The 27127-nt window shown below is 38.8% G+C and overlaps 1 protein-coding gene across 2 annotated transcripts in view; it reads left to right on the forward strand.

Moving 5' to 3' along the window:
* The window catches only part of LOC111869327 (vesicular acetylcholine transporter), a 218308-nt gene that overhangs the window by 19870 nt on the left and 171311 nt on the right, over window positions 1-27127 (forward strand). The window contains exon 2 of one of the 2 annotated variants that reach the window (XM_023860755.2): window positions 12556-17726. The exons of the other annotated variant lie outside the window; for it this stretch is intronic. Coding sequence (XP_023716523.1) covers window positions 13140-15029 — 1890 coding nt within the window. The 5' untranslated portion in view covers window positions 12556-13139 and the 3' untranslated portion in view covers window positions 15030-17726. Of the gene's footprint in view, window positions 1-12555; window positions 17727-27127 lie in introns of those variants that run through there. 2 annotated transcript variants of the gene reach the window in all.

The following is a 27127-nucleotide window of genomic DNA, read 5'->3' on the forward strand; positions in this document are numbered from 1 at the left end:
GTCCCAGTCAGCGCAGTCATTCTCGGATCCGAGTCTGACGGGACTCATGACCATATTTTACTGTATAAGATTCAAGACTCCCAAATCTGGAGGGGCCAGTTTCCCGTAATTATATACCCAGGAAGAGGGTGGCCCGGTTATACCCCCAGGCACTGGGTTCTATTTTCGTTGCCTCCTACGACACGCAGGGTTACGGTGCAGGTATTCGACTCCGCCTCCACACGGGCTCGATTCTAGACTCCCTAACTGGATAACTTAATAGAGCCTCTGCACGGTCCACATAAAAATCAGCCTACAAATATAACTTTACTGTTGCATTCGTGTACTCATTATTGTGGAAACGTGTTTACCGGCCTTTCCCTAGCAAACATCCGTGGCTTGTGGCTCCTTAATTCTGGCTTTGAGCGGACATAATCAAATATTTTATATCTACATGGATGTCATATCATATAGTATATATATGTACAGTGCCGGCACAATCTGGAATGCCGTCGAAGGAGACCAGGGATTCCGCATCCCCTCACTTAAAATAAACTTTCTCAAAAACTTCCCCGCAATTTCCAACATAAAATTTCCAGACACTGTAACCAACACAGTGAATGGTGTATCAGTTCTTAGAACTAATTTACACTGTTGTATTAATAAGATTAGAGATCTGCCAGGTAATAGCCACAATATGAACAAAAGGGCAACAGGAATTAATTTCCATTTAACGAGAATAAACAAAAGAAATGTGAGTAAAATTTGCCGTCCCTAAAACCTGACTCCCTCCGGAGGCCGACTGGACCACCTATGCTCTCTCTTCAGAACTGCACTGTATTGAAATAATGCAGTGTATTCTTACGTTATCATCGTTGTCTTGTGAGCTTCTTTGAGTGTTGGGTCCTACTTCACTATGTTACGTTACTTGCTTATACTTGCTTTTATGAACCGTATAAACCGAAATGAGGACCTCCTTTATAGAAACATAACTTATAGATGTCCCATAGGATGTGGCGCCGTGTAGATATTGTGTTAACAGACGTTTCGGAGTAACGTGTCTCCTGCATCTTCAGGGTAGAAGAAAAAAGAAGAAAATCCGCAATCAAAGAACCAGCGTGAGTAGGTGCACATAGACTAATGTCGAGACAATCTACGCGGCGCCACATCCCAGAACCTGCTTTCTTCATAGTCACCGCCGTGAAAATCTCAAATCTTACTTAGACGAGAGCTTCTCGAAATGGGATAGGTAAAGCATTTAGACCGAGCCGCCGAAAATTTGGCATGTAACAAAATGTTATTTTAACAATCAAGTTCCTTCCGTCAAATGTGACACTTTTATAAGTTTTCCACCTCGTCACCACCTGCCTTACATGTTTCGGCTCACCACGGAGCCATCATCAGAGGCATTTATAGTAGAAAAAGAAATCACCAACACACAAAACTTCACTTTGTNTGAGCCGAAACATGCAAGGCAGGTGGTGACGAGGTGGAAAACTTATAAAAGTGTCACATTTGACGGAAGGAACTTGATTGTTAATTTGTTAGTGTGACGGACCAGAATGAAAGACCTTAAAAATGTTATTTTAATTTTAATTTTAATCCTAGAAGTCTACAGAAAATTAAACATGTAATTAAAAACACATGCTAAGAGACATTTTACACTGGGGACAGTAAATTTTAACTACCATTATTCTTATTGTGTGCACCCTGTCGTGTGTCATAACTATATGGTTAGGTAAGGACCTAGGCAGTGCCATAGCTCAAGCGGTTAGTCGCTGGCTTCCCACCGATCCCGGGCCTGGTCAAGTGGGATTTGTGGTGGACAAAGTGACGCTGGGGCGAGTTTACTCTGAGTACTTCGGTTTCTCCTGCCAATCTTCATTCCACCAATTGCTCCACAATCACCCTCACCTATCTGGGGCTGGTACAATAGGCCACAAGTGGCCGCACTTTATTCCACTAGGAATAAAAAAATAATGGGTAACGCATCCGTCAGCACAGCAAGGAATATGTTATCACAATTAAAATCAATATCTCATAGATGGAAATTTACTTTTTACGCTACATGTTTCAGTCTTCATGGGACCATCATCAGTCAGTGTATATAATGAATACGATAAAGTTCAGTGAAATCTCAATAGGGTCCATATTGTGCTGCAACGAGTCCATATTTACTCGTGTGTCATCTAACTATTTATTTGAATTATAAAATCGTTTATTCTTAATATACAAAACACTTTAATTACCTCCAATATATTTTCAATACCGATTCTTGTATACTCTAATATTTTTAAACTGTAATTTTCATCGTAACACGAGACATAATTTTCTGCAACTTTTGCGATTTTTATAATAAGGATGCGTTGCATCACAATATGGATCCATATTGAGATTTCAATTAACTTTATCGTATTTATTATATACAGTGCCTGATGATGGTCCCATGAGAACCGAAAAGTGTAGCAGTAAAAAATAAGATTCAATCTATGAGATACTGCTTTCAGTTGTGATACCATTTTCCTTGTTGTGTTGACGTTACCTAACCTTATAATTTAACTTTTATAGCAGAGGAGTCTTAGAAAAAATGCTTTGAGAACGCACTTGTTTAGGCCACACAAAAGTAGAAACTAAACAGAGAAATAAATTGAGCGTTAAATAACTTGAACACGAGATCAATAAATTCACAACTTTCATGACGAATCCTCCGTATGTATGTGGAAATCCCACAGCAAACATACGAACTACGTGGTTTTAGTCCGCAAGCGAACTATACCGAGCGAGCGATCGCCGCTTGTCAGCGAAGTTAGTGTCAACTTTAGCGGATAGAGTGTGTCGCGTGGTCAGCACAACGGACCCCCAGGGTCGTTAATCTCGGTTTTCTAGACCGAGCCGCTATTTCCTTGAAATAGCTCCTCAGTTATTCTCACGAGGCTGAGTGGACCCCGTTCCAGACCCACTACTTCTCAGAAAATCTGGTAGCGTTGGCAATCGAACCTGTATCTCTTGATCTGTAGCCAGGAAATCTGACCACTACCCACAGAGGCGGTCGGATATCCCGTAGAGTAATTCTTTACAAAATAGTGGTAGGACTGCTGGAAATCCTGTGGGCGTCTAAAATAAAGTTCGTCATGGCTGCTCATTTATTTACATGACAACTATTATGTAGTCAGTTTCACGTCAGCAATACACGGGGGATTCAAATTTTTGTCACGGTTACTGACATGTTGACCGGCACAGTGTAGCAGGTGGTCCACGGGTTCTAAAGAGACAGTACAGCCGTAGTATTTCTAGAGTATAAATATTCTAGCGTGTCTTCAAACGTCTGGGGACCATGAGGATGGGTCTATATGGGTCTACTGAAACGAAATAGATTACTACCTAGCTGTGCGAAGAGGATTAGCTGTATAGTGTAGCTACTGAAAACATCATTATGTAACCCACAAACAGGAAAATTCGCTTGAGTTTCGTTCCCATATCGAAAGTTAGTAACAAAAACTTAAACCTCGAACAACCGTAATACAGGGATGTACAAACGGTAAAATGGGCGAGTGGAGGTATACCTGCACCATTCTTCACCTCATCACCAGATGGAAATTAGTGGTATTCACGCTCCGGCCACATTATCATTGGGGAAAAAGCCCCTGGCACCCATTGGATAGGAGGCTGGGTGGTCCCTGATCCGATTTCGAAGCTGTAGAGAAATATGTGTATTTCTTGGCCCTGCAGGGAATTGAACCCTGGCCGTCAGCCCGTAGGCAGTTGCTACACAAACTAAGCTATTCTAGTTAAATAGACGGATGTGCATAACATTTCACTTAACGCTGCAGAAACTTGATGAATTACCTGTTTATCATTCTTACTGGCAACATACGTTTTGCACTTATGAGTGTACTTATCTTATACAGGTTAGAAAACAAACTCCGTGACGTTTAGTCCTCAAGCGAATGATACCGACCGAGAGGCCGCCGTTTGTCGGCGAAGTTAGTGCCAACTTTTGCGGATAGAGGGTGTTTCGTATTCAGATCATTCTACACGTTACGTTAAGTAAATTATGGAGGAAAGCGCTAATTCCGTCTTCAGGTTGGAAGAGGAGAGTGAAGGAGAGGCAACAAGTTCCTCCGAAACGTCGGTAAACGTCCAGCAAACCATACGGCGTTTTATCCCATAGAACAGTAATCTTCAACTCTAACATTAGTTACATTACGATTTATTAATGAGGTAGTCTTTTGGGCGGCTTCACTCTAAAAGAAACTTTTTTAAGAAATCCTTAGAGCATGTTGTTGTCATGTCTACTACACGGTCTCTCACAGCAGGCGGAACCCAGTTCTCTTCTGGGTTGTGGATGTGACCTGTCCTGATGCCAATTACGCACGGCTGAACTTGAAACAATGAATTTTTATAGCAATATTATGCTGTACATTGTGCTCTGTCTGAAGAATCTGTTATGTCTGGTGTTCGACTGGTGGTTCTATTCCCATCTTCAGATCACGTGAGATCATGAAAATGACCCGATTCTTTTTTTTTCATATTTAAACAAAGGCAAGAGAAGTTAAAGCTATCCCTGGAACAGTCCGTGAAGGCCCGTAGGGTTGTGAAACATGGAGGATCCAACATTTTCTCTAGACAATCGGCTCACAGATGGCGGTAAGGTTGTCAGCCTTACGTGCTGGCCGCCCTTTACCCCCCAGGAAAATTCCTGGTACTCATTTCTGTTTAGAGGCTGAGTCGACTCCAGGGCCATAGTGCGGCTGGAAGGATTAGGTCAATTGAAAAAAATCCACCTCATTGGGACGCGAACCCGCGACCTTCCGGCTTGTAGCATAGTGTCTCAACCAAGTTCACTACCGAGTGCCTCCTACATTTTTATATTATTTGTATTAAAGTTAGTAGCGACAATTCTGATGGAATCTGGGAGCTTAAGATTATAAGATTAATACTGCCATATATTCGGGGTTTGTGTGAGTAAAAATATGGGTTCTGGACTTGATGACTGGGTTTATTGACACTTCTTTACAATTACAGTTGATTATAACAGCTCACACACTGAACTGCTTAACGACGTCTGTTTGACGGATTTATCCACTACTCTAGAATTGATCTCTATTTCATTTTATCACGGTTACGCGGCCTGCATAGAAAACGTCCCGCCGAACAGTTAATTGTCCTGCATCATCCGACTGGTTGTCCAGAGAATCTTGTATTAAGAAACTTATTACCTGGTAAAAAATCGTTCGCCGGTATTTGTTGTAAAGGATATTAGTATTTACTTAGCCGTTGCTCCTCAACGGATATCTGTCTCTGGCTCCAGTATTCCGGCTTTCAGGAGTCACGTTACAATACATTAGCCACTAGATCATTCCAAGAAAAGCGATTTTATTACTTCTTTCTACACAATATTATGTAATTTCCACGAATGTTACTGGCAGGAATTCCTCATAAAATGGGGGTTTCCCAGGTGGAACAGCTAATCCTTATCACCTACACGTGCATGCACTCGGGTCTGCACGCGCTCGTGCTTGTAGCCACTCACGTACCTGCAGCAACCCCTCATTGCTTCACGATATGTCGCGTGACAACTCTTCGATCAGTCACGTACAGTATGTCACAAAACACAAGGTAACAGGGTGTCATATATTTTAGGGAAACTTACCTAAGAAGGGCGGTCGTTTACAAGAAAATATTCCAATAAAGTGGAGTACATGTTCTCTTTTGTTTTGTATGCTTTACTGGCCACAGCGTTCATTTGTTGCAAATACAGAGTACTGAATATTTCGTCGTAAGTCTTTGGTAACAAATCAAAACGACATTTGTCAATAAATTAAGAGCAGATGCTTCGGGCAATGTTTGCGACATTTCAGTTTAACGTCATATTTCTTTCCGTCTGTAAAATACAGATACGAGTAGTTAGACGTACAAAACAATAATTCTAATTTTTGGATAAGTGTGAAATTTGATCTCTCGTACCGAAGGAACAGCGTACGCTGGGGGTGTTTGCGAAAAGTGTGTTGAGGATAATATTCTGATCAGAAAAAGAGGCAGTAAGAAGTAGGCACTGGAAGAGACTGTGTAATGAGGAGCATTATAACGTACATTTCTTACTCACAATTTTAGGCTGTAAGAATGTGAAATGCCGGTCACGGTAGTCGAGCGGTCTAAGGCATGTACTGTCTTCGCTCGCTTGGAAACCGGGATCGTGGGTTCGAATCCCACTCAGGGCATGGATGTTTAGTTTGTGTGTGCGCGTTTTTCTGTGTTTGTATACAGGTAGAGGCCTTGCGACGAGCTGATCACCCTCCCAAGGAGTCCTACCGAATGTGTAAGATCTAGAAAAACCGAAGTGAACGGAGAAGTTCATGGAGGTAGGCCTAGGCCCACTGGGGCTGTAGTGCCAAGGGGAAGGGGGAAAGAATGTGAAATGTAGGGAAAAGAAGCAAACTGCATTCAAGCTTCTGGTCCTACAACCTAAAGGAAAAAGACTGCTTGGAAGACCTGGACGCATATGGGAGGATAATATTAAGAATCACATTCAATCGGATAGAAGGATCTGGCTCAAGAATGGGATAATTGAAATGTTTGTTTTGAACACGGCCACATATCTTCGGTCTTAAAATGTCCTGCGAATTTATCGAATAGTTGAGCGATTAGTAGATTCTGAAGATGGTCTCAGTCCCTTAGAAATTGCTTAGTCACAGAATTCAGACCGTACGGAGTCAGAAGCTGTTCCTTCTCGTAGCTCTTGTTAGTTAAGTAGTTGCTCCCTTATTAAATTTTTTTCACATAATAGTTGAAGATTTTAAGTATTTTATTTGATCTATTCTGTCTATTCCTTATATTTTAAGAATCACTTTTAAATACTTGAAAGAAGAAAACGCATACACGTCAGCATGTTTCATAAATTTGTTTTTCTTAGCATGTACCTTTACGGTTATAAGGCTAAGTCGGAAAATCTTAGCCAACCTATGACCGGAAATATTATGTAAAGGTGCTACAGGCATTTCATGTTCTTCTTCTACCTTCACGGATTAGGCCCTTAGGCTTGTGCCCTTTCAGACTTTCAGAATTACTATAATTTAATTTTTTAATCTTATTGACAGTTGGTAGGACCCCTTTGAATTGTTATCAGCCTGTCGCAGGGCCGCTCTCTACACAGGACAACATAAAAGCATAATCGCAAACATCATGCTTTGACTAGGACACGAACCCACTATCGCAGTGTCTGAGCGGGCCAAGACATTTCGTGCCTTAGATCGCGCGCCCGTCATGATTGGCTGCATTTCATGTTCTAAGAACAATGAATGGAGTGGTGTGAGGTTAAGTGCACGTCCTATGTTACGTGACGACGAATATTGCACTGGTTCTGCCGCCCAGCGCGTCCCTGACATCGTCGCTCTCTGACCTGTAAACAATTGACAGGTTTCCAAAAGGTGAACCCAGTTACCAGCTTACAAAGCAATTCAAACGCTATATGATCCAGGGTAAATTTCTGGATGATATAACACACTTTTCTAAATCCCTCACTTGAATAATTTAAACGCGACGAGCCTGAGGGCTTCTGGGAGGAGAAAAAACAGACTGTGGGATAGTAAAAACACGAAAACAGTAATACTCTAAAATGGCTACATTTGCTGAATGACGTAAATGGTCTACATGTGAAAGACCGAACGTGGTAACAGAGTGCTACCACTCCTGCTTCGTGTTCGTCAGGTTTAGGGTTCAAATCTCGGCCTGCTAGGATAGTACTTGAATGTAGGCCAAGACTAATTCCTTCCACATCCTTTCTAATTAACTTGTCCTATTCGCTTATATGCTATCACTAATAATTGTTTTTATTGCTAGTGGGGTGGGACTAAGTCCCTTGTACTGCGGCCACTTCTGGCCTATTGTACCGGCCCCAGATGATAGGTGAGGGTGATTGTGGAGCAATTGGTGGAATGAAGATTGGCAGGGGAAACCGAAGTACTCGGAGAAAATCTGCCCCCGCGCCACTTTGCCCACCACAAATCCCACTTGACCAGACCTGGGATAGAACCCGGGCCGCCGGCGGTGGGAAGCCAGCGACTAACCGCTTGAGCTATGGCGCGGCCCTTCCTATCACTAACTAACCAACCAATTAACTAACTTTACGGACTTGACTCTCTCTTGAGAAGAAACCAGTCACTCAGCTACTCAAGAATTTCCCAAAATGTTATGGAACTCGCAGTTTCATTGCCGTGTTCACAAGAGCCCTTCATTGATGCCTATCCTGAGCCAGATCAATCTAGTCCATACCACTCCATCCTTTCTCTCTAAGATCCATTTCAATATTATCCACACACCTATGTCTTTGTCTTCATTTTGGCTTTCTCACCAATTGCCTTTATTGAGCTTCTTCCCATTCATGCTGCATGCCCTACCCATCTCTTCCTCCCACACTTGATTATTGTAATTACACTTGGCGAAGCGTACAAGTTTTGCAGCTTTCTCCAACTTCCCGTCACTTTCCCACTCTTTCGGTCCAAATATTCTCCTCAGCGCCCTGTTCTCAAACACCCCCAGATTCTATGTTCTTCCCTTGACGTCAGAGATCAGTGTATCTTATCACTCGACTTTATATAATCTAAGCTATTCATATCGTTGTTAAATAAACACTAAGCCAAGCGAAATCTGCTGACCAGGCAATGAACGTCTCATCTGAGTTCACTTTTTCCGGATTTCGGGCATCATGTCACAATATTTAGTTCTTGTCTAGTATCTAGTCGTCTTTTCTGTCGGTTTTTCTGTAGCCTGCCACTGATCTCAGGGATCTTATTTCATAGGATTGAGGATCTATCGGAGCCGCTGTTCAAAATTCAGCATACACTGCCATACAAGGGAGAGGGTACTGCTAGGAGACTGTCGAATTTTAGGATACAAACATGAAAGAAATGCATACATATTGTTTGGCATCTCTTTGTGTTACAGAAAAGTAAAATCACTGCGAAGTTGAGAATCTTTATATTATGTCGAAACATTCTTTTATCAGCCAATGACTATTGAAGATAGACTTGAAAGGATTCTGACGATGGTGTATACTGTACTTCTTTTCGCTTATTTTGGACTTCACCCATCGTCTGGTATCTAAAGACAAAAAGACAAAAAACCACGACGTTTCGGAGACTGGATCTGCCTCGGTCTTCAGGTGGATAGGGAGGGATAAACCTATTCAGTTGGGCCCCTTAGAAAGAGCTAGTCTCAATCACTGGTCCAGTCGCCGAAACGTCGTGGTTTTTTGTCTTTTTGTCTTTAGATACCAGACGATGGGTGAAGTCCAAAATAAGCGAAAAGAAGTACAGTATACACCATCGTCAGAATCCTTTCAAGTCTATCTTCAATAGTCATTGGCTGATAAAAGAATGTTTCGACATAATATAAAGATTCTCAACTTCGCAGTGATTTTACTTTTCTGTAACACAAAGAGATGCCAAACAATATGTATGCATTTCTNTACCAACAGCTTAAATTCATGTTCCCAGCGGGTATGTGAGGTAGAGTTACGTGATATAAAGTAACTTTATAGTATTGTGCAGTATAATTGGATGCCTGAGGCAACTCAAACCCCACCCTCCTAGGTTCTGTTGAAATGTTCTTCTAATTGTTTTTATTTTCTTTACTACTGGTCGCTCCATCTGCGTCCCCGAAAAGCAAACTCAATCAACGTACCTGTCACATCCAGCGCCAGCTTGGCCAAATCCAATTACGCCCGCAGCGTGTCCGCTCTTTTTCCGCTTTTCCCTCTTAACAACTCCCTTCTTCATCCCCGGTCACATGCAGAGAGTTAGTTTCCTTTTTCATTAAAGATATTTGATTGCTTCATAATGTGACATTTTCTATAAAGCGAGAATCTCTGTGACAGAGCACCACCATCCACGCATTCACCCATACGCCAATCCCTGTACCTAACAACCCTGATGTCACTATGTGTATACATCCTCTGTAATAACTTGAAGTTTTGTAGATACTTGTAGAGATGGGTTGGATATGTACCAAAATGCTGAACTTTATCATAACAAACAGGGTTTGAAGATGATTGGACCATTTGACAATGGATAAGATAAAAGAGCAAATTCTTATGATCACGTTAATGAAAAGACTAGATTCGTAAAAAGCAGCTGATTCATCGTTTAGCTGAGAGCATCGAGTTCTCAAGAATGGCTCTGTTTATACAGTTATTTATGAGTTCAGCCAATTTAAAGATTATATTATTATTATTATCATTATTTTTCCTTTTTCTGAGCTACGCGTAACAGCTTTGTTATGCTATCATTACACGCACCAGCAGCATTAAGGATCTGGGTGTTTTCTTTGATTCAAAGCTACATTTTTACACACATATTAATTACATATTTTCTGAACGCATAAAGCTTTCAGGCCTTATTCCCTCCATTACCTACAGATTTCCCCACAGATTTCTTGTTCACAAGAGCCCTCAACTGGTCCCTATCCCGAGCCAGATCAATCCCATCCTATCTCTCTAAGATCCATTTTAATATTGTACTCCCACCTACGCCTTGGTCTTCCCAGTGGTCTCTCTTCTTCTGGTTTTCCCACCAATATCCTATATGCAATCCTCGTCTCCCCCATTCGTGCTGCATGCCCTGCCCACCTTATCCTCCTTGACTTGATCATTTTAATTATACTTGGAGCAGATTACAAGTTATGAAGCTCCTCATTATGCAGTTTTCTCCAACCTCCTGTCACTTCATCTCCCTTCGGTCCAAATATTCTCCTCAGCACCCTGTTCTCAAACACCCTCAGCTTATGTACCTCCCTTAACGTGAGAGACCAAGTTTCACACCCATACACTTCTTTACAAAATGAATGATTTGCACTGTCTCTCTGATTTCCTTCTCACTAACCGCCTAAAATAAATTCCACTATAATTTACATTATTACCGCTAATTAACAACGACTGTGCATGGTAATTTGGAAGTACAAATTTTGTGGATAAGTGAACGGCGATCATTTTCAGTTCTAATAGAAGATCCGATTTTGTGTTATAACAGTCATATAAAATATTTTCACTTCTGGATTCACATAGTTCTGTAAAAAAGGTAAAAATTTATCTAGTTAATGTAGGACCCTCAACGTCTCACAACCCTCTGGGCCTCCATGGCCTGTTACAGGGATAGCTTGGCTAGCTTAAGTTCACACTGTAATATTTCAGTGGTTGCCTGTCTCCAATTCCAGGTGAAAAATGAAACTTGCAGGGCGACTCAACCAAAGAAGATCACTGGCTGAACATTCAAAGTCGTGCAAATATCAGATCTCATGGGATTGGTGTTGTTTAGTGATGCGGATTGATTAAGTAGGCCATTTGCTCTCTGTTCATGCCTCTAATCTTGAGCCTGACAGAGAGCCGGCCTACAAAACACTAGATACATTATATTAACTCCATATAATGGACAATAACTAACAAGCATTCTTACACATTAACTACACAATTTTATGTACTTATTCAGCGAATAAAATTATATCACTAAAATAATTTTTCATATAAGATTAGACTCCGCTTTTGCCAAGGTCGTTTGACCATGGTCGAAATAGTGTCCAACGTTTTACGTTAGAGTTTTGTAATATAGTGTGATGAATATGGTCATTTGCTAGACAACGGCTAGGTAAACACTGCCTAAAAACCGAAATAATAGCACAAGTCATTTTTGTTAGGCAACGTTTCGGTAAAAATATTCCCAAGGTACCGCAGTCAACAGTACAGCCTCAGTTGCTTAGTAGCCAAAGTTTCGATAAGCACGTTTTCGTTACAACGAATCATCTACTTGGATTTCCATGGATACGAGCTAGCCTATATAAGGAGCCGTGCAGACTCTTCAAGGATCCGTCAGACAGAGATTCAAGGCAGTGAGAGGTTAGTCAGAAATTCAGAAGGTACTTGAATAGTTAAGTGCTCAGCTATGAAGTGTTAACCCGATAAGACCTGTTACCGAGCAACAACTAGTAAGCAGAATTTGAATATTTTATTTTGTGTGTTATAATTAAAGTAATTACAGTACGGTGTTATAATTATTTGTAGTTGCGACTTGCGAGTATTCAATAAATATATTCATCGAATCCATAATCTCTTATTATTAGTCACGACAATCCCAATACGTGACAACAGTTTTGGCAAATAAGTTTATTTTTCCCTCATTATCATCCTGATGTGAAGGAAAAGATTTAGAGATTCGCTGAATATTTTTTTTTTGCAGTGTGTGTTCGTGGCCGAGAGGAACAACAAAGTTTTTAGAGTACAGCACGTAATATTTTCAAGTGAAGTAAATGTGTTAAATGTGTAATAAGAAACATTGAATCTCAGCTCATCACAATTAAGGATTTAACACTGAATTCAGCTGAACAAGAAATTCAAACGACCTACATCATGAGGTCGGGTGGGAACGCGAATTTTAATTACCTCCAAATTTCTCCTTCCCAAAAGACCCTCACTAAAATTTAAATACGCCTCATAATTAAAATTTGAGTGACTTTCTTGTTTACTCAAAAAAGAAATTAAATAACAAAATCAGAGCCTAATTTCTTTTTTTGTCTCTGTGTATTTTGAAGGTTGCCCGAGACCCGCCTGTTCATTGTTGATCGCCTGCCATGACATCTGGCTAATTTGGGGTTCTGCTTCCGCTTCCGGCTAAAGGGGATGATGATGATGATGATGACGATGCAGGCACCAACAACGTCTCGTTCCCATCCGACCATCATCTCGCACAACACCGTGCAGCCACCGTCGCTACTACAACCGGAAGTCACACACTAAAACCTTCCTTACACTACCAAAACAAATATCACATCAATAAATTCCTGATCTTATAGTATCACATGTTCAGAAACTAAAGCAATTTCAATTTATAGAATCGTCTGTTATATGATGGTCATTATTTCAGTAATTTTCAGAGAGCCGTATTGTGGAACCTTTGCAAAATTATAAAGGGAATTGACGTATATGTATCATAACATGAGAGAGCGAGAGAGAGAGAGAGACAGGACAACGAAAGGAACACATAAAAGAATCTTAAAATAAAGGTCTCAGGAAACTCTTCCAAAAGGAACACGGACAGGAAACGTTACCATAACCAATCGCGACGACGTCGAACCCGTTTATAGTTTGTTGCAAGTCCACCATCAGCTACGTCACCATGACTACAATTCCAATCATCAACATGGAGTTCGGCGAACTGAAGGACGCAATATGGACGAAGCTGCAAGAGCCAAAATCGCAGAGAAAACTGATTCTCGTAATCGTATCAATAGCGCTGCTGTTGGATAACATGCTCTACATGGTTATTGTGCCTATTATCCCAGATTACCTCCGTTACGTGGGGGCTTGGGGAAAACAGGAGTCACCGGAAGTTCCGATCGCAAACTCTACCGTGCAATCGGGTTCAAGACCAATGCATCCTGACCATCACGGTCAGGATCAAGCGACTGGTGTGCTTTTCGCTTCCAAAGCCATTGTTCAGCTGATGGTAAACCCTTTCTCTGGGGCCCTCATTGATCGTATCGGATACGATATGCCCATGATGATCGGATTGACTATCATGTTCCTCTCAACAGCTGTGTTTGCCTGCGGCCGTAGTTATGGATTGCTCTTCTTCGCGAGAAGTCTTCAAGGGGTGGGATCTGCATTTGCAGACACATCAGGACTAGCCATGATCGCTGATCGTTTCACAGAAGAAAATGAACGTTCTAAGGCTCTCGGTATAGCATTGGCTTTCATTAGTTTTGGTTGCCTTGTTGCACCTCCATTCGGCGGAGCATTGTATCAGTTCGCTGGCAAGGAGGTTCCGTTTCTAATACTTGCTTTCGTTTCCCTAGCTGACGGTTTTATGCTTCTTCTAGTTATGAAGCCAATAAAGACACAGATTAAAGAATGTCGCAGTGAACGACCTCCTAGTATTCCAATTTGGCGTCTATTCATAGATCCGTATATCGCGGTGTGTTCAGGAGCACTTATGATGTCTAATGTAGCCTTAGCATTCCTCGAACCCACGATATCTCTTTGGATGGAAGATAACCTCACAACTGATAACTGGAAGATTGGCATGATATGGCTGCCAGCGTTCTTCCCGCATGTGTTCGGTGTTATCCTAACGGTGAAACTCGCTAAACGGTATCCCCAATACCAATGGCTGATGGCAGCTGGAGGTTTGGCGCTAGAAGGTCTCTGTTGCTTCATTATCCCTTTCTCTAGCTCCTATAAAGTTCTCATGATTCCAATCTGTGGTATATGCTTTGGTATCGCGCTCATAGACACTGCACTGCTACCAACTCTGGGCTACTTGGTTGATGTTCGCTATGTATCAGTATACGGCAGCATATACGCCATTGCAGATATTTCATATTCGGTGGCGTATGCCATTGGTCCTATTATCGCTGGCGGAGTGGTCGAAGCCATTGGATTCACAGCACTCAATGTGGGAATTGCCTTCTCGAATCTTCTGTACGCACCGATGCTTATGTATCTGAGACACATATACGACTTCAAACCCCTTGAGAATGAAGCGAACATTATGATGGCCGACCCGCCAGATAAAGAGTATCAGACGTATACAATGCATGATCAGAAACCCGTGATCGGAGATTTCAAGAATCATCTTGAATACTCGAGGTTTCCGGATGAGAACTCTTCCATAGCTAATGCTTACTATCCAGACGGCCAACCTACGCAAGTACAGGAAACAAATGTCGACAAACACACGGCAGAAGGACCTAATAGCTATACAACTGGTGGCAGTAACTATTACTCCGGACAACAATACAGACAAGAGCCAAGTAACCAACAATATCAACAGCAGCAACAGCATCAATATGCACAGCATGCTTACCAGACACAGCCACAACAGCAGGGCTACCAATCCCAACAACAGCGACAACAACAACAACAACAACAACCCAGTTACAGCAATGTCAACGTACAAAGATCAGAGTCGTCAAGAGGCGACACGAATCCCTTCAGAGCTCAAGGAGCAGGAGGGGGGACGGAAGAAGGGGATAAGAACCCTTTCCGCCAAGGATTGGGGTATTAAATTCTATAATCCCGGGAATAAAGAAGCAGAACTGATTCCAATATCGTTCCCTATCCATGTGTGTCACGTGAAAAACTACTTCTAATTGCTTAGAATTTAATTTATGCAGTGATATGTTGAAAACTTCTAATATCTAAGCTGCTGTAAGCGTAAAACCAAGATGTTAAAAAATTAGCTTCTGTTCATTTCAGACATTTGAACAGCCATATTTGTACGCATATTTCTTGTCGGGTTTATCGTGTTTTTATTTTCTGTATCATTAGAGTAAAACTACAAATATCACCACAGAAAGAAAATCAACTAAATCTGCATTATGGAAATTATACACGTCAGTAAGACGAAGTGGAAATGAACTGCATTTATCTTTTACATCATAGTTTTTAAATAATATTAACAAAGAGATATAAAAATATGTAGATACCGGAGATCAGATTAACTGTTCAAACGGAGTTACAGTTAGACTGAGAAACGACTAAGATCTGGCATATATCGATTTTTGTCCCCGATATGAATCCGCAAAATTATAATCTTCAATGTTGCAGAAAATGAAAAGCTATGCTACTTAGTGGTAACTTTAAAATGATTTTTCGTCTGTCAGCACAAAATTTGTCAATAAAAAATGAAAAAATAGACTCATATATAAAATTCTTTACAATATATTCTGTGAATGTTGCAATAGTTCTTTCAATCTCAAATGACTTAGAATATTTAAAAATGTAAAATGTTAACAGCTTTATAGATTTTGTAGACCTCTGAATTAAATATTCTAAGATGTTTCCGGTTGAGAAGACATTTATAATTTGTTTCTTTGGACAACCCTCCATTCCATAAATTTATAAAAACTAATTCTGAAGCAGAAACACAAATATATACACGTGAGCGTTCCGTTCGAATTACAGGAGTGAATACCAAATTCCTATAATTGCTGTTTATAGAACAATTTACTTTGTGACAAATGCAAATGTCTTTAGTCTTACATAAAAACAGCATAATTCACAATTTGAAAGCTTTTTTCCTTAGTGCAAATTTTCTTAGATCCGTAACACAGAGAGAGAAGAAATGTTAATAATATGACGAGGAAGAAACATGTCACGAGATGTAAAATATTATGGTCAGGTGTAAAAGTTAATTCCTCCCCAATATTTTGCATATTAACATGTTTCTCACCGCATGTAACAGCATAATCTTTGGTTAAAGTGTCCAAATATAAAAAATACTTTGAATTATATGATCTAATTTTAAAACAAAAGACTTAGTTTTCAAAATAAAATCCCAGTTGATAAGCCATAATTATATAAAAAATTGAATCCCTTAAAATAAAATACAAATTCCTCTGATTATCCCCTCGCATGACTGCTCTAGTTTTTATTTAAGAGAAGTTTCAAATGTAGTTTTAATAAGATAGGAAAATCTGATCGCATCTATAGCAGAGGACAGATAACTAGTAAGGGTATCGACAAACAAAAGAAGCTCATTTTTTACGTTACATAGTACTGGTGAGGTATGATTTGTAGGCAGTGCACTCTAGCGGTAAGAATGGAAAACAAATGAGCATATGGATATTACTGAATTTAATGCCAGTGTCATAGATATAACTACAGAGGCTGAAATGCTACAGTTATGTAAATATGTTATATTTTTATTATCATGCTTATGTTGAATCTGAGTATTCTCTTTTTATTACATAATACTTAGGTGAATCACTTGAAATATTAAATATGTAACGACGTAATGTTCATTGCATTGTATTCAATTTAGAAACAGTATATTGTATATGAATATGTAGAACTGTGTCACAATTTAAATAAATTCATAATTGAACATATTTTGCACAAACATAGTACTGTGTGTTTGTGTGTGAGTGTGTATGAGAGAGAGAGGCTGTATATGAAGTGTGTTATTGACGACATGAGGAACACTATATCATTAAGGGATATAATAATTTACGCGAAGAACTCTACTAACCATCACTGTAATTATAAAATATTGTTAAAACTGTTGACTTGACTGGTGAGTGCATGTTAGAATTTTGCACATACTCTCCAGTGATTTGTGTTTTTATTAATTAGAATACCTCCATCAAAATCACCAAAATAGTAGGTATATTTATATGTCCAATAGGTGTAAGATTTTCTATTATGAACAACCAAGGTAAAACACATATCAAGTACTCATATTTAGGAAGAAGTTAAGAAGTGAACTGTTCAAATATGTGATATTGGGAGAGCAGAATGACATTGCTCTTCTAAAAATTATAGATTGTAATTAGACATTTCTTGTTAATATGTTATAGATTAGTTAAGGCGACCCGTAGCATTTGGAACTATAGTTCTTATTTCGGGAAGGGATAATGAACTAATTTCATAATCTCCAATACAGACAGGTAAGTTTTCATTTGCTCTTCGATACGTTTTCGGGAACTTACTATTAGACTTGAAACAGCTGAACTAAGTATTGTAACCTTACGTCATGTTGGCCAGTCAGACCACTGCCCTTCCCCCCTTCCGATGGTGAGAGGAATATCACAGTTTAAAGTACGGGAATTAAGCATTTCAATGTAACTATATCTTTATTGTGATTGGATTATCGTTTGAGAAACATTCTTTTACGTTTGTATTGAAAGAAGTTGCCGATCATAGTGGCTGCGTGGTCTGAGGTATGAACTGTCTTCACTCGCTCAAATGCTGGGGTCGTGGGTTCGAATCCCCCTCAATGCATGGATGTCTATGTGTGTTTATTCTGTATTTGTGTTGTTCTGTGTGTTGCGATGGGCTGATCCTCCCTCCAAGGAGACCTACAGACTGTGTATAGGATCAGTAAACTGAAAAAGAGGCTAAGGCCCAACAAAGGGCTGTAGAGCCATAATAATTAGAGTTGAAAGGGGTTAAGTTAATATAAATTACTTTATAGCTGTTTATCGTAATTTCATGGAACATTATTAAAGGTTTCCAGGGACATCATAATATTGTCCTTGTAGAGTCTGCAAGGCGGTGATGTCCATGCTTCAGTGAATTATAGTGAACAGCATAAAATATTGTGCTTTCTCAGATATAACTAATAAGTTTATACTTAGAGTGGAACAGTACTGCGTTAAACAACAGCATAAAGTGTACCAATATATAATATTGTTTCTTGTCATGTTTTCTGAAAGAGACCTCCACAATTCTGAGAAGACATTATAATTCATTCATTCATCAGTAATCTGTCAAGACGACAGGTCCACAGTCTCTTCCAAAACAGGTCCTCCACTTGATGCGATCTAGAGCTTTCTCCTTCAAATGAAACATCTCGCATACATGGTATCTCTGGTTTTGGAAAGAGACTATCCAGGAAAATTGATAATGTGGTAGTTTTTCCATTTGCTTTCCACATCGCAGTACAATAGGCGTTCAAACCACTCTGGTCACGCCTGTTGCTATACGAACTTGAACCATCTCGAGCATTATTTACTCTGTGCTTCAAGTCGCTGCTGATGACGCTGCTTCCGGCATCAGTTTTTGGTGTCTCTCTTCGTCTGATGCCTACCCTTTGACCTGTCCAGCAAGGGAGGCCCTGCCAGTAGCTACGCTACCGCTGGTATAGCTCTCAGGGTCCTTGGCATACTCAAACCCCCTCACCACGATTAGGTGGAGCCACCAACGATGAATGTGATGCTGTGATGAAAAAACTTTATTTTTTCTGGCTGCTCCCTAATTCAGGGGGGGGGGGAAATTGAACAGTTCTTTCACAATTTAACACTCCAACAGTGGTTTAGGAAAACTGATTTTTCACTAAATATCTGAAGGAATATAACTTTTAGCAAAATATATATCACATGTAGGCAAATATTTCCTTGTAAGATTTGAGGCTTTCACGGCGGTGACTATGAAGAAAGCAGTCTTCTGGGATTTGGCACCGTGTATATGTGGTGTTAACCGACGTTTCGGAGGAACGTATCGCCTCCATCTTCAGGTAGAAGAAAAAATATAAGAAATCTGCAAGCGAAGAGACCGTGAGAACCGGTTTGTTCCTCCGAAACGTCGGTTAACACCACATATACACGGTGCCAAATCCCAGAAGACTGCTTTCTTCAAATATTTCCTTACCGATCACTACTGGAGATTATGAAGTTAGTCATCGTTGTTATATTATAGATTGTTCCTTGTGCACTGATTTATTACGTGTCTGTTTTAAGCGAGAATTATTTTTTTAAATATGTTTTCAAATGTAATAGGTTATATGTATATATCGGCGTATATTTTGGACCAAATTGAAACTACTGTTAACATAATCATCTGTTCTATCATACTATTTCTGGTACTTTGAAATGTAATATTCTCACATTTCCATAAAAAATATCTATGACATTTTAAACTTACATTTATTAATGTCAGGTTTAAAAGTAACATATACGTGTGTATTTGACGATGCTGATTCAAACTGATTAATATAGGAAATTGAAAAACTAATACTAAATCTATGTTACATAATTGTTACTAACAATTATTTCGTTGTATATCACCGTTTGTCAGAATATATAATCGATAAAATTTATTGTTCTGATACCAGAAGAAATTGCTCATATGTGTACTATAGAAGAAAAATGCAGTATAATTATTAATTAATCAAGTTATATAATTGTGAAATTTTATTTAAATTACTCTTCAGTGCCATACTGCACCATACTTGTGTGTAGGCCATATGCAGTGTATTAATCTGTCACTCAACGTTTTATTTTTATTCACAAACAATATTTATATTTAAAAGCAATTGATATATAATTATTTCCACATATATTTTAATTTTCCATTGCGATTTGTGCCGTCTATATAAATTAAGTACATAACAAAAATTTATTATACAGGAAAGGCAACCTGTTGTTAAATATTCTTTCTTTTTATGGAGCTGTTACTACAGAACTTTATTTATGATCAATGGTCATCGCCAAATTCAAGCAATAATGTGTTTGTAAATGTTAAACGTCCCATTACATATCAGTAGAAGTCCACATAAAATACATATCATATGATACCGTTTAAAAATATAAATATACAAGATGAATAATTAATACACAATGGTATTTTAAGGCAGATTGACAGCAGTTATTTATGATGCAGCTATCTAATATTTCCTCATTTTGTACGTCCATGAGTTGTCAGTTAGTGTTCAATGTTATTTCAAAATTTAAATTGGAGAAAGTCCTCGTTTAACGCGAAAAATACGTTTTCGTAGAACGCGACGTTGTGTGAAACGAAGTTAAGAGGGTTCATTTTTACAATAAGAAACGTTAAGAAATGAAAGTTACGCTCATCAGCCTTTTTCATCCCTATAACACTCATTGCAGTATAGACAATATCAACTCAACCTTAAACATTTGCATATTCTTAGATATAAATACACACAATTATGACTTTTAATAATATTTATTTAGTATTCAGTATGATATATTTTACTGACCGATGGTCAAAGTGAAGCGAGCGAGTTGTGGATGACTATCTGGTTTCGTTAACACTAAACAATTGTTTGGTCGAGCAAACCTCCTCTTCGATTCTTTTATTAAACTCTGGGGTAAACAACAACGCAATAACGAGGTAACATGACATCATGTGGAGCCTTGGTATGAAAATAGTATCAATGTAATAACAAAACAAAGTTAACTGGGCCAATGTTAGGAGAGGACTTGCTACATTTTCACATTAATAACGTAAAACAAAGCAACATGGTCTTATGACAGCGTATTTATAAATATTAATTCACCTTCATCGTGACTTAAATGTAACATAGTGATTTATGGTCTTACATGAAAGTGCTCTACCAGAAATAAAAGTATTATAACAAGACTAATTTGAATTAATGATATATTTCTTTGTATATAAACATAAATCAGTGAATGTAACATCTTAATATCTGTGGAAGGCACAGATGCATAGAACGCCTAAGAAGACAACGATGTTTAAGTGTCTGCATAATGCCATTCAGTAACAAAATACGATAGATTTGAAGTTATATTATAAAACAGAGAATTCCGATATGTTAATTAACTGTTGAAAATTTGTCGATATTTTCGTGAAACAAATTGAGAATGTTAGAAACAAAACATGAATACAAAGGAACAAAATTTCTCATGGTCCTAGATGTATTGATTGTTTATAAAAACGCATCAATGCAACAATTGCAGTGCCTCAAATGAAATAAAGTTGAACGTTAGTCACTTGTGTTGAGAAAGTCAGCCTCCATGCAACACACAATATAAACTTTGAAGAGAGGTAATAAAGAGTTATATCTTTGGGGTATACCGCCGAGTAGTACGGTAAATTTCAACCGACGTTTCAGAGGAACATGTCGCCTCCTATTTGTAGGGTTGAATAGTAAGCCAAGCATGAACAACATGAAGAAGACAGCAAGTAGAAGCTACATCATTGGGTTACTATTCAACCCTGAAGATTGAAGCGGCGTGTTTCTCCGAAAAATCAATTGGCTTTCGCCTGACCAGATGGCGTTTTATTCCGGATGATATCTTCATAGCCACAGCTGTTAGAACACAAAAATTTAGAAAGATGAAAGAAATCTTAATTTGAAATCTGTTTCGAATATATTGCACGTGAATGCTGAGAATATTAGTCGGGATGAGTATTAGCTGGCTGCATTATCAATTAAATCGATTCCATTAACCTTAAAATGACTATTCAGTTAAGGATCTTGTAGTAATTGGGAATCATTTGTTTTTGGGAAGCAATATATTTTATGATTTTGCTGGTAAATCATGCAAGCTTAAACTAAATATATTTTAAATCTAATATGGTATCACAGGTAAGACATCGAAAATAACATCATTTATTTAAGAATCTGAGGAATCATTTCGTGCCTACAGGAGTTATAAAATAAAACAAATTAAATACTTTTTATTAGTGGCTCAAATAAACCAATATTTATTTTAGTATTATGTAATATAAATGAAGAGGAACGTTAAACTAGAATAATTATTGTATTTTATCAACATATAAATAAAATTAGAATTTTTTAATCATCTGAGAATCAACTGTGACGTATAGAGTATTTTTGTTTGTAATTATCTCTTATTAAACTCTTTACGTTAAATTTTGGCGAACAAAATTTTCATGCTAAACTATGAAACGAGAGGAATATTTCAGCGATTTTAGTCGAGTCAGTTGCGTACTATCTTCTCTGATTTTGTACACCACATCATTCTAATTATACAGACGTAATTCTTAAAGCATTAATTGACGTTTCGATTTCAACAATTTTATGTATGAGTAAATACAAATAAAAGCACACGAAAATATTCTCACTGGTCCCTGCAGAATAACGTAAGTATATACTCATATTTATAAGCATCAACTAGGATACAGCATAATGAGGGTGACAGTTACAGAGTGTAAGCCCTTGTTAGCTTATAAGCAATAATTTCTTCAGCTCGAATCCTCTGACACAATGCTGGATATTCTCCAAAACTTTTAACATACAACTCATAATTATCATTTAAATATATCTTACTTAAATTTAATACAAATTTTCCGTGTTATTATGTAACAACTTCTTAAAATGAAGTACTTCAAAAATATCTTTATAAAGAGAATATACTTCTGTGACAGACGTACGCTCGACACGTGATCCGATCATTCATGGAGCTGAACTATTCTTGGGAAGCCGCCATTTGTACAGCTACTCAAGGGTTCCCCAAACTTTTATGGAACTCGAAGGTTCACTACCGTGTTTACAAGAGCCCTCCATCGGTCCCTATCCTAAGCCAGATCAATCCAATCCATAACGTCCCATCCTATCCCTCTAAGATCCATTTAATATTGTCCACCCGTCTACGTCTTGGTTTTCCTAGTGGTCTCTTTCTTTAGCTTTCCTACCAATATCCTATAAGCATTCCTCTTTGCCCCATTCGTGCTACATGCCCTGTCCTTGTCATGCTCTTTAATTTACGTGTTCCGACCATAGGAATTAAACTTAAACCGAAAATAAAAAAAAATTGTGTGTTAATGTAGATAAATGTTACATTCACAAAAATGGACTCGGATGTTAACAATGATTTGCAATTGCCAGTAGCACACTTCTGATGTTCTAACAATTCGAAAGGTTCACTGCTGCCATAAATCTGGATATTCGGTGTTGCAATGATTCGGGAAATTTATTTAGTATGAAGAAAGTCGTCTTCTGGTATGTGGCATCATGCAAATGTAACGTAAGCCGACGTTTCGGAGGAACGTATAGCATCCATCTTAAGGGCAGAAAAAAACGCGTGCCAGGAACCAGCATGAGAAGGTGGCTGCAGCGGATTTTCCACCTTGAAGATGGAGGCGATATGTTCCTCCGAAACTTCGGTTCACACAAGATCTACACGGCGCCATATTCCAGAAGACGACATTCTTCATAGGAACCGCCATGAAATCCTCGGATCTTTATTTTGTTTATTCATGAATCTTAGCGTGTAAAATTGCATTTTTTCATCACAATCCCGAACGCCTAGAATTACAATTGCATGAACGAATGAAATGTTCATGGATCAGGATATATCAGACTGTCAGGATTCCAGACGTGCCCCAATTATACTGCAGGTCTGTAATAATCACGATTATGGGTGTCTGCTTTAGGAAGACTTCCTGATAGCCAGTACCGTCTGTGGTTGCATGGTGATCATGATTACGCAGAACCATCAGCAATTCAGATCTTATTATTTTACAATTCCTAGAAATTACCAATTATCAGCTAAAATACGCAACACGATCATCATTCAGGAAGTTTAACTGAGTCGTTTTTATGGGAAATTAATATCAATAATGACGTCGCGCATTAAACATTCTCGTAATCTACTGTTAAGTACCTAGAAATGCCTTGGCAAAATACATATTTACATTATTATGACAGTTATGAGGCCGCTTCTGTGGTCTAGTGGACAGAGTTCCTGGCTACAGATCCACAGGTCCGGGTTCGATTCCCGGTGCTACCAGATTTTTTTTATGAGAAGTTGTGGTTCTGGAACGGGGTCCACTTAGCCTCGTGATGGTAACTGAGGAGTTATTTCAAGGAAATAGCGGCTCCGGTCTAGGAAACCGAGATTAACGGTCGTGGGGATTCGTTGCGCTGACCACGCGACACCTCTATCCGCAAAAAAAAGTTGGCACTGAACTTTGCAGACAAGCGGCGGTCGTTCGGTCGGTATAGTTCGCTTGCGGACTGAAATCACTGAGTTTTTTTATGACAGTTATGAATGTTAGTGTCACAGTTCTCGACAACTGGTATGTTTATGGCACAATATACATGGAAATGCCAAAAATCTCTGTTCCTAGTACTGTCAAACATCATACGTCCAGTACTGTCTAAGTGTGGTTGTGAAATTCTGCAGCAATATTGGATGCTTATTAAACTCAACACGTGGGATATCTAGCACTGTTATCACTCTGGATATCTGATATTATCGATATTCAACATGACCAGTATAGTCCAGTTCAAGATATCCGGTTTTGCCACTTTTGCGTATCTTGTGTCGCCACTTCCGGTTACCTGGCACTGTTACATCTGAATATATACATATCAAGCGTTTAAACATTCCGGAAAAAACAAATCATTTACAATTCTGTGCTTCTACCTCTTATCCTTAAAGACCTCTACTACTGTCGCATTATGGGATACCAAATTTTGGTACACATACGTGCATATAGTGCATTAAATCTATTCAAAAACAATAAGTCAAAATTTGGAATCTGAAGAAATCTATATAACCTGTCATAGAAGTGCCGTTACTCATGCACCACGTGAATTTAATTACTGCATTTCCGGCTCCAAACAGACAGTGTACTTCTGCACTACAGGAGTGACTTTATAGAGATTCTTCTCTATCCCAGTCTCCTTCGAGTGAGTTTATTCATTCATTCTCTTTGATCACGGACAAAGATTTATTTGATACCGCATTAATTTTTTTTTAATTCGCTTAGTGGGGCGTGGAGTCCAACTGGGTCCACTCAGCACGGCGGCCACTGATTGGCCTACTGAAGCCTGTCCCGGGTGACTATGATGATGAGAATTTGGTGTAATGAAGACTGGCAAGGGAAACCGAAGTACTAGGAGAAAACCCGCCACAGCGCCACTTTGTCCACCACATATCCCACTTAATCAGACCCGGGATCGAACCCGGGCCGCCGTTGTGAGAAGCCAGCGACTTACCGCTTGAGCTATGGTGCGGCCATACCGTATCAATATCCGCTTATGTCAAGATAATTTGAATTAAAAAAAAATAGAAAATTACAGCAGAAGGATGTAGGCCTAGCTCAGTTCCTGACTGACACTGTGATTGAAATAAATTAATTTATGTTGCTTACAGAGATAGATGGAATATAAGTAACAAAGGGTCCGTTGCATGGAAGAAATTTCATGGCCGCGAAATAAAGATCAATTACAATTCCAGGTCGTGAAGTACTTTTAAACCGTTAAAGCAAGTGATTCAACAAGTTCTATACTTTTATTCGAATACATTATTTAAATAATATTTTAAACGATGACTCTTACATCCAAGGAAAACATCGTACCTCTATTACAAATGTCATTCTTTTATTGATGTGTAGGTCTCTACAAATTTTCTTATTATTACCTAACATCAAATTTCATGTAAATCTGTCCGGCGCTTCTGAAGTTGTTTCTTGCACACAGATGGAAAGACTAGAGGACTGAACTGAATTTGAGATCCGTACGGTTGAGAATACACCTCAGAACAAACAAATATCCTTACTGTTGCAGACAGAACTGATGTCGTATATTATGGTTCTTAGTGTATCTTTTTTTTTTTGTAAGTTATGGGTCAATAATATTTTACGACCTTTTGGAGGAAAATTCTACCTTCATATTTTTTTCTCTGAATATGAGAACAAAAGGTTCCTTTGATACTACACGAGATACATCCCAAAAGACTATAACACTGGCAGCCATTGGCATTAGAATCTCTTATCCCGTGTGTCTGAAATTCGTGTCAGTAGCCATGGAAGGAGAATTCTGGAGTCTGTTAGAAAGAAATTACAGCGATATAGATGAACCGGGAAATATGAAAAAAAAACACCATCAGAGTAACCAGTTTTGAGGCACAAATTAGAGTGGAATATTCCCCTAAAAGACAAATCATCCTCTAATATTTAAAAGAAAGCGAAAAGAATTTAAGTAAAACACGATACTTTCATATGTCATTTTTTTAGGTTTCAAAATAAATATCATATTCAAAGATTTTTAAAATCCCACCTTAACTTGAAGGGGATTTTTGCCATATCAGAATACGTACAATTATATCGATATAACATATTTTTTGAAGTGTGTAGGTTGTGTCTTTAGTCACTACATATAGCACATCTGATAACATACACAATCTAAACGTTAGTAAGTTGAAACAAATAATCAACTCCATGGAGCAGAGCCCCTTCAGAGGAAATAACAGACGCTAATCTAATCTGGAAATTCCACGTCTTTTCTTTAGCCTATTTTGTTCCCTTCGCCTGATGGGTCAAGTTCATGTTTTCACAACTTATATCTAAAAGTCCATTGTAACCTTATCCTCATGTCTTCACAATGTAAAAAAAGACTAGGTAGATGAAATACCTATGCAGGAGTCAAATGAATTATCGTATTTAGAGTGATAGAAATCACTTCGGAAGTTAGAATGTTAATTAATCTCACACTATGTAAGTTTTGAGGTTTTCACGGCGATGACTATGAAGAAAGTCGTCTTCTGGGATCTGGCGCCGTGTATTCTTGGTTTTAACCGACGTTTCGGAGGAACATATCGCCTCCATCTTCAGGCCAGTTGAATTGCATGCGAATGCAGAGAGCAGTAGCTGCTGCAGCTACTGCTCTCTGCATTCGCATGCAATTCAACTGGCCTGAAGATGGAGGCGATATGTTCCTCCGAAACGTCGGTTAAAACCAAGAATACACGGCGCCAGATCCCAGAAGACGACTTTCTTCATAATCTCACACTATATTGTAGACACTCCTTTACAGCTACATGTTAAGGCAAGTATCAGTAAGAAAAGGGAACTTTAAACCATAATCAACTGAAATTAAAGCAGCTAACCGTGTTAAGCAGTGAGTGCAGATGCTGTTATTATTAA

This window comes from Cryptotermes secundus, unplaced genomic scaffold (genome assembly GCF_002891405.2).
Source record: "Cryptotermes secundus unplaced genomic scaffold, Csec_1.0 scaffold325, whole genome shotgun sequence".
Classification (NCBI taxonomy): Eukaryota; Metazoa; Arthropoda; class Insecta; order Blattodea; family Kalotermitidae; genus Cryptotermes; species Cryptotermes secundus.